This window comes from Polyodon spathula, chromosome 8 (assembly GCF_017654505.1).
Source record: "Polyodon spathula isolate WHYD16114869_AA chromosome 8, ASM1765450v1, whole genome shotgun sequence".
In the NCBI taxonomy this organism is placed as follows: domain Eukaryota; kingdom Metazoa; phylum Chordata; class Actinopteri; order Acipenseriformes; family Polyodontidae; genus Polyodon; species Polyodon spathula.
In genome coordinates, this window is record NC_054541.1 from 19,857,873 (window position 1) to 19,876,734 (window position 18,862).

The window sequence follows — 18,862 nt, forward strand, 5'->3', positions numbered from 1 at the left end:
CACTTGGAAGTTGTCAGGTAGGATGTGTAGACAAATGAAAAAAATATATTTTAATGCATTTTAATTCTAGGCTATAAGGCAACAAAAGATGAACATTTTGAAAGGGGTGTAGACTTTCTATAGGCACTGTATATATATATATATATATATATATATATATATATATATATATATATATATATATATATATATATATATAATGATCTGTTAGAAATATGTAACATATATCTGGTTAAAAAAAAAAAAAAAAAAAAGTTTTATCCCCACCTACAACGTGTTGCACTGACACTTACTTGTTAATGAAATCATAAGGGTAGTACATAAAGATTGTAAAGTGGGTTATTAACATCAGAGGAGACCGATGTTCACTATTCCTATGACATTTCGTGTTCATGTGTGGCACAAGTTACACACATGCCGCTAATACACCTATCGCGCACCGTTTAGGGGGCAAAATCTGGTAAATTGCGGACTGCCGATACTACTGTCCAGGTGTTAAATGTAAAATCACGGTGGTCGCTTTGTACAGCTTTTGTAAGTATAGCTGAGGAGGGAAGTGGAATCCTTCACGGAGCTTGAATTCCTCACATTAAGGGACCGTGTTAATTGTGGGTTATTTGTCAACTATCAACAGCTAAGTGAATTAAGCTAATTCTATCAGTATCGGAACCATTGCTACTGTGTACTGACTTTTTTTTTTTTTTTTTTTTTTTTAACACCTGACAGTGCAAATGCTTGTGGGAATGATCCTCTCCATTTCAAATAAATTTGTTTCAAGGTTGTTCTTTCTTTTCTTTCTTAGCACCAAAGGCTTCTAGAGTTGCTGGACACCGAGAGAGAGGCTTTAGAAGAAAAACTAAAAGAAGCTTTGAGTCAACAAGCACAACATCAGAAGGTACCGCTTTCTATAAGAGAATGTTTTAGTTGGCTTTGTGCAGTCAGAAAAAGTCAGGGTTATCCTGACTAACAGAACGCTTTCTGCTAACACAGATGTTACATAGTGCATATGTTAATCAAATATTCCCTAGTACTGATGAATCAAATGGTAATTAAAAATTTAATGCAGTACAGTGCAGTCATTCTTCAAAAACAACCAAACTGCACTGCCCTTTCTCTCTATTATCTTTCTTCTACGCCACCCCATCCACTATACCCCAATTTTTACTGCTTTACTCCTATTTACTTTCTCATTTCACCAGAAAAGTGGTTCTGCCCAGTAACTCTAATAAACATTTCTGAATGTTGCCTCTTTTTTTGCTAATGACATATTTTAAAGTGTACCGCAAAGGTGAGTGAGTGTGTGTTTTAGTGGTGCAATTTCTACATTGAATATCGAACAGGTAATAATCCGCAATCTGTTGCATTAGAATATACATGCATTGAGAAAACGTTATTATTAAAAGAAAGCCAAAGACAGTATACCTTTCGCAGAAACCTTCAAACACTTATGCTAGTAATATAATAGATATACCTGCATACATTTTATTCCCTTTCAAGTATGAAATGTAGTCATTACCGAATGGGTATTTATCTCCTATTAGATAAGTAGTTGTTGCTTTTGAGTGGGTAATTTTTTGCAAATTATTGTGTTTTACACTTAATTTATGCAATATTACATTAACGCTGTAATAGTTTTTTTTCAATTTACACATATATTATGCACTACAGCCTGTTGTTTGTTATGTTCTGCAGCGGCCTTATGCCTCATGTGAAGCCAGCGGCTTGAGTCGCTCCTTCCCAGGAATCAAGCAGCATAAGTCGGCTGACTTTGCGCTCTCCCCCCAGGCAGCATAACTTTGGATGAAGTTAAATAAAATTCTTGTTTTTAATTACAAGACATATATTTTGGGAACTGTAATTGTTGTATTACTGTTTTCTGTTGAGAAATAATATTTTTCTGTTGTATTTTCGGGTTTTTTTTTGTTTGTTTTTTGTTTTTACAGAAATACGAGCACCACTGCTGAGCTCGGTGGTTTGTACAGACGGGCATCCCTGTACATTGCTACCTGCGCTAACTGCAAACCGGTGGACCCGTACCATACCGGTACTGAGGTCACCGAGCCGCTCCGTTTCCATTCTTGTACCAACCCGGTGCTACAGTCACCAAACCGACCCAGTACCATCTTGGTTTTGACCCGGTACCGTACCGACCCAGTTCTACAGTCACCGAACCAACCCAGTAATTCCCCGGTTCCGACCCGGTAAAGATCAGTGTTTATGGCCCTGGTCCAGTACCAAACCCAGTTGAGGCAGCACCTGTACATCTGTGTACTGTACACTGCATTGCTTGCTTCTTGCATAATGCCTGGGTTTTATCATTGTGAGACATTTAAGGCCAGTCTGCCTGTTGAGGACAAGCACGGAAGATGGTCTTCCTGCCTGGGGCCAGAGCAGGCCAAGGAGGCTCTGGCGAACCGCAGTTTCTGTGAGTTTTGTGCATCTTTCTCCAAGCATACACTTGAGAATCATCTCTCCCGCAGCTCTGCAAAGTGCTCTGCGGCCCTGATTCGTGCACAGTGTTCTTCCCCATCACCCTCTGGTATAGAGGGGGCTGCATCCTCAAAGCACTGGCTCTGTTCTGAGAAAGACCAGACAACATGCCCGGAAAAATAGCCCATGCAGGAAGTCGTCTTCACGGACTTCCTCATCTCCCCCGAGATAAAAGAACAGTTGCCATTCCAAGCAATCGGTGGTCTTGGAGCAGATGGAAAAGCTCTGGGCAGCTGTTTCCCACAAAGGAAGAGTGCTCGCAGAATCACTGCATGAACGTTTGGCGCCATCTGCCCCACCTGTCCCCCTGGGGTCCCATGGGGCTACGAGTGCAGATTGATAAGGGGGGCGAACAGAAGCTGGAGTTAGACAGCACATCTCCTGCGGTTAAGCTCTCCTTGTCAGCAGAGCTTCTACCGCTGATCCAGAGGGCCATTGCAGTCTTGCAAGTGCCCTGTTCTACACAAGGTGAGACAAGGCAGTCCATCATTGACAATCAGCTTACCACCTCTCCCCTGTGCACCTGGATTTTTTTTTTTTTTTTTTTTTTTTTCTTCCTTGGATCACTCGGCTATAGCTCCTGCTGCTTCCCAGTCGATGGACACCCTATATAAGGTATATGATGTTGAAAAACTGGGCCAGGTGGAGGATTCTATTGCTGTGTTGGTACAGACACCTAGTTTGGCGCTCCTGTCCAAGGACGATATCTGCCTCAACAAGCAGTGCCGGGTCTCTGTGGTGATCCTCAAGCATGCCTATTCAGCCAGTGCATTCGCCGCATGGCTGGGCAACTATAATATTGTTCTGGTCGCCTACCAGTTCTATTTATAGCTGCACATAGGCAGTTTTGGCTTTCCCAGGCGCTGTTGGATGCCCACATTATACATGGAAATACGTTTGGTACCGCAGTGGACAAGATGTTGCATCGCTCTCACCGCACACAGGAATTCATGAAGGAGCTGCTTTCCTGCATCCTAGGTGACCACTTCCAGCGCCTAAGACCCCAGCAGCCTCAAAGACCAGCACATCCGGCTGCACCTGCTGCTGGTGGTAGCAGCTCTTCTGCAAAAAGTGGCTATTCGCATGATAGACCCCACCAGTTGGAGGAAGAGTTCTACTCCAGGTACTTCCTAGTGCCCAAGTGGGACAGTGGTCTCAGACCGACCCTCAACCTCAGACAAGTCAACCTGTATCTGAGCCGAAGGAGGTTCAAAATGTTGACGATGCAACAGCTATTTAAGTCGATCAGGTCAAGCGACTGCTTCACCACGGTGGACCTCAAAGACGCCCATTTCCACATCCACATAAAATCAATGCACAGGAAGTACCTGTCTTGCCATTTGGCCTCTCTCTATCTCCTTGTGCCTTCTCGAAGTGCATGAAAACTATTCTGGTCCCACTGAGACACAAAGGAATCAGAGTGCTCAATTATCTGGATGACTGGCTCATTTGTGCCCACACGGAACTTTCAGCAGTTGGGCCATGCGGTGAATCATGTGAAGGCCAGCTCACGGTTTCTCAGACAACCTCCTATCTAGGAGTGTGCTTGGACTCCAGGTCCATGCTATCCACTCTGTCGGACGGCAGAGTACAAATAATAACCGCCTGTTTAGACCTCTTTTAAATTCCCCCAGCCACTCCACACTAATGTGTGGTTAATGTAACTCTTCTATTATAGGCATCAACTACAGTGACCTTCAGAATGGTCTGGTACCTCCATCTTACAGATTGCATTGCTTTTGATTAACTATCTTTTTTCTGCACTGTAGTGGTGTCCCTTTTGGTTTGACACAATTGCAGATAGTATTTTTTTCCGGTTGTTAGCTAGTCATCTCATATTGGAAATATCAGCTTAATAGTTTCATATAAAAGATAATCAGTGAAATAAAACACAGCCAAGGATGCAGGTCTCATACATGTATAACCTCTTGCTGCTGCAGGTATTAACAGAATCATACCTGTTTAGTACACAGCAATTTCATTTCAATTTCAATTGTTTTATGCCCCTTAGAACAGGACATTGCGAGTGTCTCCTTCCTTCTGTACTAAGTCTATCTCCATCTATTTTCTCACTGTGCCCTGACCCATGTAAGCTGATTGATCTGAAAACAGTGCAGAGTGAGGTAGGAGGGATGTACACATAATAGTAAGCTGACAAGGTCTGATTTCTATTAAAGTTCACAAAACAGTGTTTTATGGGCAGTCATAGTAAACAGTCACCCAAGAATAATATTGTACTGTCAAATTGAACAGGATAGTGGTGCTGGGTAGCTGAAGGGAATTCACTATATTTTCCTTTTTTTTCTTACAGGAAGCCCTAGAAAAATGTTTACAAGAAGAAAGACAGAAGGCCCAGGAAGCAACAGAAGCTGCTGTTAAGGTAACTGCAATGAAAGTGTTCAGAAGAGGTGTCACAGACGTATCTATCTTTAAGCTTACCATTTGTGATTTAACTTCATTTTTAGCACCTGTCATTGAGCTAATCAAGTACGTCAAACTTACATTTTTACAAGTGATTACTGTGGATGTACATTAGGTAATTGCAATTTATTTTTTAACAGGTTATATTTACTAAACTTTCCATTATATAAATTTACTGTGTTTAGTTGTCATAGTAATTTTCCAGTTTTTACTTGATTTTCCCATGGTTATCCTATGCATTTCCCATGGTTATCCTATGCATTTCCCATGGTTATAATATGCATTTACTGTGGTTTCACTATGCTTTATTACTATTTGACATATGCTTTTACTTCGTACCAGTTGAAATATCTATGTATTTATCTGGTATTCTTATTTATAGTTTTGAAACATAGTATAATGTAATAGCTAGAGATTAAAAACTTCAGACACTGGCTTTAAATCTGATACACGTCAGTAGTTTGTGATTCCCGCTGTCAATACAAAATTACCTTTGGCAGCCATATTTGATTGTGGTTGCTTTGGACACTCAAGACATGAAATGTCACAAATCCGGGGTTAAAAAGCACTATATTGTTGCCAGGTCTGTACACGCATTAGCGGTATTGATAGACAGAATTGTATACAACTTAGGATGCTTTTTTTTTATTCACAAGAACATTATAACTTCTCATTTACATTGTTTTACAGTGTTGCTAGACTCTTAAATACCTCTTTGGTAATGTAATCTTGCACAAACTCAATTTTAGAAGATTAGTTCGGAGCTTGTAGATCCTACCAAAGTTTTTGTATACTGTGTTGTATGTGTTCCGTTCGCTGCCATTGCTGGTAGTGTCACGTGAGCTGTTCAGCGTGTTGCTCTGTAAATAAATCCTGTTTACCAGCAGGGCATATCAACTTCAACCTCCATCTCGATCTCCTGCCTGTCACTCAGCAGCAAATGCACACACCCACACGCCAGATGGCTACCCTGTCACAAGCATTAATACCCTGTATCTTGCTAAACAAGAGATTTAGGGGAGCTCCTTAATAAAAGCTGGGTCTGAAAACAATAATTGTGTGAATAAAGTAATTGTTACAGCTGTGTTTATTGTTATTTAAAACAGGATTCATTAATCCGCCTTTTTCCATATACACCCTTACTCTGGTCCCACCGCAGTCGGATTCGTGGCAGATTACTGTAATACATGGTAACAAATACATTGTGGTACTTCACTGAGACTTACATTTGCTATCCAAGTGTCACGTGGGTCTAACTGAACTTCATAGCTCTGATGGAACTCTAGTTTTGTTCTTTGGTAGACACAGGCTGACAACTTTATCAAGAGCTGTATCTAATATTAGTTTGGGCTACCAGTCTAGTAGAAGGTGTCTCAATTCAGTTGTTAATATTTCATGCAATTGGTGCAAAGAGGTAGGTAGAGGAGTGTCATGTGAATGCATCCTTCAAGTTCATCCCAAACATGCTCAGTTGGATTGAGAATCGGGCCATGGAAGATGCCTGAAGTCTCAGTCAGGCTTCTCAAACAATTCACACTCAACTCTGGCACAATGGATGGGTCTTAAATGTAGCCATCAGGTTAAAGGAGCAGTATTGTTAGGTGGGCTTGATCCACAACTGTGCGTAGTTGAGGTACCTAGGGTATACTAACATTCCACACACCAGGGCGATGCCAAATCCAATAGAGAAAACCGATCCCAATAAAGTGCCCAGGTAGTTTATGTGTGCATTTGTACTATTTTGCTCCTCAACTTCAAAACTAGATGCCATTGTTAATTCTGATACCACGTTCTACAGCAATCCTGTATAACAGAATATGTGTTGAAAAGATGACTTCAGAAAACTGCAATTTGATGATAAGAACACCACTTAACCTGCGGGTAATAGAAACAAAAGGTCCCAATGTATTACAATAATAATGTTTTGTTGTGCTGTATTGTGAAGGCAGAGACAGCGCATATACAGGAATCTCTTTTGGAGGCAGTGAAGCAGGAGAGACGGAGGATGGAAGAGGCTCACACTGAGGATAAGGCCTCCTGGGAGGCAGAGCGGGTCATGGTGGCTCAGGCACTACATGAAGCCCTACAGGAGGAAAGAAAAATAAGCAAGGTGAGGAGGAACACTGGCACTCAAACGTGTCAGCTTTAAAATCTTCTTTTAAGAGTAAGAAGTTTCAGATGTCAGTTTTTCTTTTTTACATTTCTCTTACTATTCGGTCATGTTTGCAATCTAAGTGTTCTAGCTGCTTTGAACTTTATAGAGAAGCACTGAATAGCCTTCCTCATTCCATTCAAATCATATGACAAACAACCCTTTCAAACCTGCAAGCCCCACCTACTTTACATGAACATAGACAGAGTAGGTGGAACTGGTAGAGTTGAACAGAATGCAAAAAGTTGTTCAGTGCCAGCACTCTACCTCAATCTCAAAGTAAGTTCAAAGCCAGTGAAGACATATTTAGAGAAAAACGATAATATTCATAATTGGAACAACAGAACCCAAAGTCACTCAGGATGATTGCAAACTCCATATAGTAGGAATGGAAATGGCAATAAAGTATGGTTAAAATGACATTAGAAGCTGCTGATGGCCTTCATGAAAGTGTTGTGACTGGTACAGGCTAGTCTATATATTGTCAACTCAATGTACATTTTCCACTTGGGAGCATTTGGTTTGGCAAGGATTGAGTATTACTATTGAAACAAGGTCTGAATATCACTCTGTGTCATGAGTAATATTTGTGTGGTGTCATGATTCTAGTTGATTACACCGTGTAACAAAGTTTTTTTTTTTTTTTTTTTTTCCTGGGTAGTAAGTGTTATTTCTTAATTGCTTATGCCTCAAAAGTATAGAAAATGGCTATTATTCCCCACAAACTTTGCTTTTGTGACCAGGACAGTGATATTTCAAAATATCACTATTTCCAATGGGAAACGGGCAAATGTGTGTCTTTTCGTTCACATAAAGTCAGAAAAAAACAACATATGAATCCAAGTTAACATGTATTTATACTAAAGTAATACAAAAATGACTACAAAAGATTTAAAAGCGAGTAGTTTTTCGAGATTTATGATTATACTGTATTTACAAATCTCGAAAAACTACTCACTGCAGATGCAGATGTCAACTACACAGCTGCAGATGTACCGGGCTTCAAATCAAACTACTACTGCTACCACAAAGAAAAAAAAATACTAGGATTACATCTCTACACCTACTACTAATAATAATGATAACAATAAAACTGTTGGATATAATGGGATGGTCAATAACTCTGATCTATAAGTCCAACCTTTATTTTACAACAGAGTTGCCAGAGGTCAGAGTGGTAGCCTTTTATCAAAACAAGACCTGTTTTGTAATGGGAGAGCCCATCTCTAGTGTATCTAATAGGAATGCACGGGCGGGGTCATGTATTTATTTCCAGTCTTTTGGATCGTTTCCAAGTCGCGTCTAGCGTGAATTGACATTCGGTGACTTTGCTCACTCTCGTCCAGTGGGGATGCAGCTTAATCTACGTTAATGACATAGGTTTTGGTATAGTAAGCAATAGGCAATATAACACATAAGCATAACAATAGTGTGTAATGTTTTCAGGTACGCTTTTTAAAAAGTTCCTCTTGTTACAATTCTTCGATCTATTGATGTTGAGGTTTTAAAAGTTTTAAAGTGAGATGAGGCAAGATACACTTGATGATAATTGCCCAGTTAAAAGTCAACAATTCCCTTTGAATTGAAAGCACTCTGCAGAACCTAGTGACATCATTTAGAGCGTCACCATGTTCAAATTAAATGTTGGTTCTGTTTTTTGGGGGTTTTGTTAAACCCAAATGAAGGTGTTACACACTATTGTTGTGCTTATGTGTTTGTAATGTGGATCTGCATCAGCCAATCGAAACTCATCTGTCTACAGACTAAAAGGTGAAAGTTTGTTTTTAATTGAAAGCACTGTGGAGATTATACACACAGTACAACCTAATTGTGTGATTTAAAAGGTTAACAGTCTTTAAATTGAAATGTGTCGGTTCAGTGAGACCTTAAAGGAAAATTATTCTGAACTGCTGTATTCGTTGTGTGTGTGTTACATGGATAGTAGCTATATTTACACTGTGGCCCATGTTCAAAACAAGTCATATTGCACTTTTGTGACATCACAAATTCATATTGCACAGTTAACCTGGCACTTTGTGTAGGAGCCTGCTGTTGTGGAAGCCGACTCTCTCTCCTGGTTGCTGTTTCCTGTTATTAGCAACATTGCTTTCATGGAGCATGGCCGCCCCCAGAGGTTCTGATCAGACTGTATAGGCTGGGGATTTCTGCCTAATAAAGAGATACATTTCCTTGAGCTAACTGCCTAGACTTTTCTTTAGCAGGTAGGTTGCGTCTTTTTAAAGATTGCTACAGTATAAGTCTGAATTAAACACTTGTTGTTGTAATTTATGATTTATGAAAAGAGATGGCAGGGAGTATGAACCCAGAAAGGAACATTCTATTTCGAGTGGTGCTGATGAATATCTTGAACAACGTGTTTTATCATCTCTTTAAAATCCATGTAATATAAAACGCAAGAGCGATGGTTCTTGAGCGATGCTACAGTAATAATTAATATCGGGTTCTGTGCCATTTCATAAACCACTGGAGCTTCACTCTCGCAGTTCATGATGTCAGATAACCCTTGATTAAATATCTTCTCGTACAGCACTATATAGATAGATAGATAGATAGATAGATAGATAGATAGATAGATAGATAGATAGATAGATAGATAGATAGATAGATATGTGAATAATGTAAATCTTACTATTATGTTTGTGCAGCCAATTAAGTATTCTAGGGTACTGCTGTTTTAATGGAAGATTATTTGCCAGAAATACTATTTTTCAGTCCATGGTGCTGGAGGATTGCTGAGTACAAGCAGCACTTGACTTCAATTGGAGGGCTCACATCCAAGTGCTGACCTGGCTCAACTCATCTGAGTTCAAGCTGATGTTGCTGCAGACACCAGAAGTGTAGTTTGAATTACTACTATCTGATAAAATGACATGACTTCACCTTGACACAGTTATAGTAGAGATGCTAGTACCAGTACATAATTATGTCACACTTACCTTTTTAGATATATCTAGAGAAGTGATCATCCAGTTGTGACAAAATGGTGTAAGGTCGTCTTGATGCTATCAAAATCAAGTTCTAGGTGTCCTAATTATTCATGAGTTCTGGTTTTCAGGAATAGGTTACCTCCATTTCAAAACATCTTATGTAATAGGTTCTATGTCAATCATTTTGATGGATTTGGCTGACATGTTGCAAAAAAAAAAAAAAAAAATCTAAAACAATGAATGGTTAATGAGGCTGCAAATCTTAAACCACAGATCTCCAGGTCAATTAGATCAAGAGATGACCATGAAACGAAGTATGAATCAATCTGCAAAATGTTGTAAACCTCTGCTTGTGCAGTATACCATATGTGTGTTTCATGATCTTCATTTGGAGTTATTTATGTTTTTTGTTTTTTTGTTTTTTAATTTCAGATATGTATTAGGTAGTTGATTTCTCTCAATAGGGAAGGTTGGAACATAAAACATACTCGGGTTATCTGTAGACCTCAAATGCATTCCTAAGCATACAAGTGTTTTTTGGGGGGTTTTTTTTCCCCATCAACCCTACTGTGACATACGTGGAACCAAAAACCTATAATTTATTAATTATGGTGCCCTTTGGCCTTGCATTTCCTATAGAAAGATTTGTATTTTGTAAGTTATATTGAGTTATATTGTAAGATTCAGAATCAGTACCTTCTAAATTGCTCTTGTCTCTTCAACAATTATACATACACATTGAATAGGAACTGTTGAAACTGACAAACACATATTATCTTTGGGTGTTAGCACTTAAACTTGCTCTGGAGAGCTCTCATCTCTAAAGTAGATGAATAATATTTAACAACAGCTTTTTGCAGTACTACTTTATTCGACATGATTGACATAAGACTTGGATGGGTGTGCATTTTAATGTATTTCAGCTAATATTTCAATATGCCCAACTATGAGATATTCAAGGTCAACGCAATGGAGGCATTTTAGGCTTTTGGATTCTCATAGTAGTGCCCATGAGAACAAGATGTTAATGTATGAATATATTTCAGTAGGTCTATATTTGACATGTTTGTTTTTTGTACCAAGCTTCCTTTCGATAGGAATTTGGTTAACAAAAGCTGTAGCATTTAACACATTTTAATCATAAACTATTAAATATAAAATAATGGTATACTAAGGGGTTTGATATGTTTTGACATACAATGTTGTAGGTTGACAATATCACCAGGATTGAATTAATCTAGAGAACTGTCATTTTTAGTTCAGCAGGTTTCTTAGGAATCTCATTAACAATGATGTTTTCAGACTTGTCAGCCCTAATTTCTCATTAAATCAGGATGTTTGACATAGAATCTTGTTAAAGGATGTTACTGTAAATGTAGATCATGGTAGATCAGATGATATGTAAATCTTATCTTTTGGTGACCTACCTGTTCGTGATATCTGGCTTGTAATGGGAACATATGACTGTAGGAAAGAAGAATTTGATCTTCAAAATGTGTTACCTTAAGTTATTTAACATACTATTCATGTAGTGAAAACTGAGAGAAAGCATTCTGTGTCACTCATTTTTCCAACGTGTTTCATTATATCCTTCACAGTACATACAGTACATTTTCTGGTTTAAATTAATATCAATAGGTGAAGCAATATTTTCTGTTCCACCATTGAGTGTCAGAGATTCATCATCCATATAACCTATGGGTTTATCTAGGCACGTTTAGATACAAAGCTAGTGGGTTTGGTACACAGCCTGGGATAATAGTTCACCCTTGCCAGAAGTCTACACTGAATCCGCCAGATGCAAGGTACAGCCTGTTAGGGAGCAATAGTAAATCTTTCATTGTCAGAGAGGACCAGAGAAAGAAATCCATCCTCCTTAAAACAAGTTACTGCGGCACTTGATACCACAACACTAGTACCAGTGTAGACAGTTATGTTAGTAGTACCAAGTTTATTAAGTAATAGTTTGGTACTTCTAAGTATGCTGTTATGTGTTGCTAACAGTTAACAGACGTACACCAGTGGTCCAGTTGAGATGTTCAAGCGGTAATTAAAAAGCAGTGTGATTTTAGTATGATGTGTAACCAGCTATTGGATGACATGCCAAGCTCGAGTCGAGTCGAATCACAGACTTCACTCAAGTCGAGACGAGTCACCTATCTGGCACGAGTCAATTCAAGTCATTAGTTCTGACAGTTTGAGACAGTTTGATTTAGTCAGATAAACTTTACAGGAGGTTAGCAATCTACAAGTAAAAAGAAAATAACATTTTTAATTAAAAATGCAAAATTGAGATGCACAATAATGTGCTCATACTTGCCCCACTGGTGTTCACCATTAAAGGTCCACGGTTTCTGCCTTGTGTTTTGTCTCCATTTCAGTGAATTCACGATTCCTTGGCCTATTTATAAGCAGGTTTTGTTATTGACCATACAGAGGCCCTATGCTCAGTTGGGTTGGATGTACAGTAATGAATACCACAAAACAAAATAATGCATTTAACCATTTAATTTCAATTTTACTGTGGCAGCCTGAGTGTTTTTCACTTTTTCTCAGCAGTGAAACTTCCTGATAGTTTTTATTTCAGATACCTTAGCCATATTAAAGGACATTCGGTTGCATTTAATTTGACATTTGTTGTAATGATCTTGCTTCTAGGCCTTGAAACATAGCAGCTACAAAGGAAAACAGTCCAAGTAATGCAACTGAGGCAAAATCAGAGTTTTAAAACCATTGCATACTCGCACATATATGCTCCAGTTCAAAAACAATAAACTCAACCTAATTTGCATAATATTACAGAAAGAAATGTTCTTGAAAGGCTAAGAGTTTAGCATAATAATGTATGTTACTAAATAAGTAATTTTTGTTATCTGCAGATAAAAAAGGGTCACTAATACGTTTAAATAGTGAAAATATTTCACTATAAACCCTTTAACCACCTACACTTAGCACAAAATAATCCCAGTTGTTTCTCTAAATACAATCATCAATATAGTTAAAGTGTGCAAACATACATTATTACTAAGAGGTCAGTGGTATTTTGAATAACCCTACTAATGTAAAAGCACTGGTATTGTAGCTGCTGTTCAGAAACACATGCAAAATACCAGAGCAGCGCATTTTTGATCTGCTCACCAACTATGACAAAATCCACAGACCATTTCTTAAAAATTAATTGAAAACAATGCAGTTCCGTCCTCAGCATCCTTTCGTCTGGCAATGTTGATTGTGCCTATTCCCAGAATCATGCTGCTATGGTCTGGTCTGCCCATTTTCGTTTTTATGAATTTGTTCTTTAAAAAAACCAAAACGTTTTTAACCAAATTAACTCTAAAACATCTATCCAGCATGCAAATCCTGATGTTTTAAATTAATCAAACACATCTAGAGCTGATTATCTCGATTATTAATTCAGAAATTCTGGAAAACAAAGATGACTGTGTAACAGCTTCACTGATCATTTATCTGTAACCATGTGCTGCCAGTGGCTATAGTAGGCTACAGGAATGTAAAAAAAATAAATACAACTAGAAGTTGCAAGCAACTTGATGGCTTCCAAGGCATTCTTGTTCCTATCTGTGTTCCATAGTAACCGTGACCATACCTGCACTCTCTAAGCAGTATAAGCCACTTTTGCATTTTAACTTGAGAGGTCAAAGGTCACTGTCAAAGTCATTTTTTGTGTTTATACATGTGTTCATTAGTAACTATGACACTGCACTCTCAAAGGAGTTATGCACAAGTTTTGCATTTGACCTTTAGCAGAGGTCACAGGCACGGGCATTTTTTGATAGAGCATATATGGCTTCCATAGTAACCATAACCCTATCTGCACTCTCCAAGGAGTTATAAGCTAATTTTACATTTGACCTTAATGAGTGGTTGTGACAAAGACCCCACCCCTGTGTGTATTTTCTGTTATATGTTGTGTGTGGTGTGTTAAATGTTGGTGTATAGTCATTTTGGTACACGGGATATAAACGGGTCTGTGTAACACGAGTGTTTAAAATGTAGATTTGTATTTAGGCACAAGGATTGCACAGCACTTCACGTGCAAGTAAAATGTAATATGTGAGCACTGGGAATTGCACTTTATTAATTCACATGCAGCTGTACTGAGACTCCAATTGAATGATTGATTTGCAGTCGAGTCTCGGCACAGCTGCATAAGAGCAGCATGTTTTCACATACTCTGGGATGTGTGTTCGGTGAGTAGAGAACAGGTGTGGAGAGGAGAGAAGAACGACAAAACTTAAAGTAATTTATATGACCTTTGTTTTCACTCACCTTGTTTGTCTGTTAGTCCACTGTTTGTGTAAGTGTTAGTCTGTTTTGTTTGTCTGTTTATTTTGGCTTCACGTGCCGTGTGCTGTTTTTGTTACAACCTTTTTATTTTCTGTTCTGTTTATTAAATGCTGAGCGAAAGCATTCGCTCAGCTCCACCAAACTCCACCTCTCTTTGTTTATTTTCCTGTTTCTGGTCGGATGTCCCCCACTCTGGCTGTCTTTGTGACAGAGGTCAAACAAACTTGATAGACAACCTTACCAAGGATATGTATGCAAAGTTTTGCTTCAAACTGGCCGACAAACTATGGTACAGATTTTTTTCTTGTGAACAAATCTAAATGTAGGCCATAAAGGGAGAATGTGCACCAAGTTTCAGATCTCTGCTGTAAGTGGTTTCGGAGAAGCAGATTTTTTAAAATGTGCGACAAAATCCAATGTGGCTGCCAAACCATGTGACCTTTGACCTTCGTTTTCACTCTGGTACAAATTCGCAAAGGACTCTACCACCCTACCAAGTTACATGAGTTTTCATGCAACTGTGTTGATTTTAGAGCCATTTGAAAAAAGCAAGGGAGGAAGAAAAAAAAAATAATACAAATCCTAACAAAAACAGTAGGCTTCCCAGCTGTAGGCTTGGAAGTCTAATTATTAAAGCTCCGGAGGGCTGTTTTGTGTGTTGATTTCTTGTACAGTGCATTATTATGTTAAATTTTGTGTGCAAAACATTTTTTTTTAAGTATATACCGTAAGCTTGTACATGAGTTTGGATTTTTTTTTTATATAAATTTAGTCGTCTCCAATTTTTTACCCCAGTTTTTCTCCCCAATTTAGTGTGCCCAATTATTATCTGTATCCTCAGCTCACCGCTCGCAACCCCCCCTGCTTGAAACGACCTATCAGGAGCCCATCCTCAAAACCATAAAAAACAAAAATTTTGTTAGTTTATATATATATATATATATATCTATATATAATATAATTATATAATATTATTATATATATTATATATATATAATATATATATAGATATATATATATATATATTATACTACCTTGCAAAAGTATTCAGACCCCTGACCAATTCTCTCATATTACTGAATTACAAAAGGTACATTGAAATTTCGTTCTGTTTGATATTTTATTTTTAAACACTGAAATTCAAAATCAATTATTATAAGGTGACATTGGTTTTATGTTGGGAAATATTTTTAAGAAAAATTAAAAAACTGAAATATCTTGCTTGCATAAGTATTCAACCCCCACACATTAATATTTGGTAGAGCCACCTTTCGCTGCAATAACAGCTTTAAGTCTTTTGGGGTAAGTATGTACCAGCTTTGCACACAGTGTCAGAGTGATTTTGGCCCATTCTTCTTGGCAGATTTGCTCCAAGTTGTTCAGGTTGGTTGGACGACGCTTGTGGACCGCAATTTTCAAATAGTGCCACAGATTCTCAATGGGATTGAGATCAGGACTTTGACTGGGCCACTGCAGGACATTCACCTTTTTGTTCTTGAGCCACTCCAATGTTGCTTTGGCCTTGTGCTTTGCATCATTGTCTTGCTGAAAGGTGAATTTCCTCCCAAGCTTCAGTTTTTTAGCGGACTGAAGCAGATTCTCTTGCAGTATTTTCCTGTATTTTGCTCCATCCATTCTTCCTTCAATTGTAACAAGATGTCCAGTCCCTGCAGATGAGAAGCATCCCCACAGCATGATGCTGCCACCACCATACTTCACTGTAGGGATGGTGTGTCTTGAGGCATGGGCAGTGTTAGGTTTGCACCACACATAGCACTTTGAGTTTTGGCCAAAAAGCTCTATCTTGGTCTCATCTGACCACAAAACCTTTTCCCACATCGCAGCTGGGTCACTCTCATGCTTTCTGGCAAACTCCAGACGGGCTTTCAGATGGTACCTACTGAGTAACGGCTTCTTTCTTGCCACCCTCCCATACAGGCCAGTGTTATGCAGAGCTCTTGATATGGTTGACTGGTGCACCATTACTCTACTCCCAGCCACTGAACTCTGTAGCTCCTTCAAAGTGATTGTTGGCCCCTCTGTGGCTCTCTCACAAGTCTCCTTCTTGTTTGAGCGCTGAGTTTTGAGGGACAGCCTTTTCTTGACAGTGCCTGGGTGGTGTGATGCAGCTTCCACTTCCTGATTATTGATTCAACTGTGCTCACTGGTATATCCAAACACTTGGATATTATTTTGTACCCTTTCCCTAATCTATGCATTTGTATTACTTTATCTCTAACTTCTGTAGTATGCTCTTTGGTCTTCATTTTCCTTCAGATTCACAGCCTTACCAATGATCCTTCAACAGTGGGGTTTTCATCCAGAAAATGTGACAGCAACTTTAATGGTTCACAGGTGGAGGCCAATGGTAAGGTAATTGTGTCCTCGTTAGGGCAATTTCTTTCATCGGTGCAAACTGGGAGCTTCCACAGCACAGGGGTTGAATATTTATGCAAGCAACATGTTTCAATTTTTTATTTTTCTTAAAAATATTTCCCAACATAAAACCAGTGTCACCTTACAATAATTGATTCTGAGTTTCAGTGTTTTAAAATAAAATACCAAACAGAAAGAAATTTCAATGTACCATTTGTAATTTGGTAATATGACATAATTGGTCAGGGGTCTGAATACTTTTGCAAGGCACTGTATATATATATATATATATATATATATATATATATATATATATATATATATATATATATATATATATATATATGGACACACACAACAAACACTAAACCCCTATTTTTTCTACTGCATTTAAGTTTTAAACTTACTTAAACATGTATTAATTGGCCCACCAAAGATGTAATTTCTTATTAATACTTGGTAAGAAATAATAAAAAAGACCAAAAATGATTTAAGTTATTTTAGACACAGTTTATTTTAGTTTGGCATTTCTCAGTGCTGGCAGGATGCAGACTGTTTATTTCTCTCCCTGTCTACTCCACAGTTCTTGTGAACTCAACGAGCGCAGGTACTCTAGATTTACCTTCCGTGCTGCTGACGCTCTTCTCTCTGTCTCTATGCTGTCACGGGTTCCTCTCACTCATAAAGAGGCAGGGTTTGTAAGCATCAGAAGAAGGTCGAATCTTTTAAGCAGGGACTCGAGTCGAGTCTTATAAGCAGGGACTCGAGTCGACTCTTTTGAGCAGGGAGTCGAGTCTTTTGAACAGGGACTCGAGTTGAGTCATTTGATAACAATGACACAAGTGGAATCAAATTACCGAAAATTGCGACCTTGTCTGACTCGAGTCAGGTCCTTTGGATTACACAAATTGGTTTTATATTGCCTAAATGGTTTTTTGGTTTTGTTTTGTTTTGTTTTTTTGTTTTGTTTTTTTTTTATTTTTTTTTTTAATGTCATGAACAATGGACTGGTATAGAGTTTGCCATGCACGGTAATTTGGCACTGATTCCCCTGTACTCCATGGACAAACTGTTAGAATGAGAGTCCAGATGCAGTAAATCAGTGGTTTGTGCTGAGCTGTAATAAACTTGCATAGAATTTAATACAATCTGAATTCCTTTTAATATATTTCACTACTGAGAGAAATGAAAACATGTTATCAATGTTATAAAACTACAATGTTCAGGCAAATGCCCCCTAGAGGAAGTCTCTTTGATGAAAATGGGCCACAGCATTAACTGCGACCAAGTGTTGTATCTATTATCTCTCTCGTTGGATTGGAGAGGTTTTTTGCAACAAGGATCTTGCACATGTCTAACTGTATCCAAAACCTGTTTCCATAGGAGGCTGTGAAAAGTGCAATTGAGGAGGAGCGACAGAATAGTGAAAAAAGAATAAAAGAAGCTGCAGTGAAAGCCCGTGAGGAGCTGATGGATTATGTGAAAGAACAGAAGAGGGTAAGTTCACCTGCCATGCACTCTCTCTGGCTATACAGGTGCCTCATGTGAAACACATTATAGTAAACATGTGTAATTATTTTATTATATACATATGAGTGTGTGTGTGTGTGTGTGTGTGTGTGTGTGTATATATATATATATATATATATATATATATATATATATATATATATATATATATATATATATATCTATATGGCTACTAAAACTAGGTCCTTGGTCATTTCACTGTACTAAAAACATGTAAAAAGTCCCCAACAGAACATTTGTAAACAAATAACATTCTGGTATGCACTGTTTGTGTACAACTATCAAAAATTCCGGAGAAGTAAATGAAAAAATGAAAGGCGTATATTCTCGTTTCTGTTTTTTAAATAAACTCAATTAGGCTCTTTTCTTACATAAACCCTGCCTACCCAAAACATTCTTTTATAATGCTTTTCTATCTCAACTTCAAGATAACTTTACTTCCAGATAGTTGTTATTTCATGACATTGACATGCTTGGGCTGGCAGTAAAGGGATCAATGCCCAATATATTTACCTCCTGCAGTGTGGCCTAGACCTCCAGAAAGGACAAACAGCAGTCACTAAAAGCAGCTGTCTCCCCCAGAGTGGAGGGTTTTCATTCAAATGGATACACATGTACCTCAGTTTGTGTTGGCACA

At 38.3% G+C, this 18,862-nt stretch overlaps 1 protein-coding gene across 2 annotated transcripts in view; it reads left to right on the forward strand.

Annotated features, from left to right (window-relative positions):
• The window catches only part of LOC121319559 (coiled-coil domain-containing protein 91-like), a 171,910-nt gene that overhangs the window by 121,960 nt on the left and 31,088 nt on the right, over nucleotides 1–18,862 (forward strand). For both annotated transcript variants that reach the window (XM_041257129.1, XM_041257130.1), the window contains exons 9-12: nucleotides 803–895; nucleotides 4,802–4,870; nucleotides 6,857–7,021; nucleotides 18,079–18,192. In XM_041257129.1, coding sequence (XP_041113063.1) covers nucleotides 803–895; nucleotides 4,802–4,870; nucleotides 6,857–7,021; nucleotides 18,079–18,192 — 441 coding nt within the window. The remainder of the gene's footprint in view (nucleotides 1–802; nucleotides 896–4,801; nucleotides 4,871–6,856; nucleotides 7,022–18,078; nucleotides 18,193–18,862) is intronic.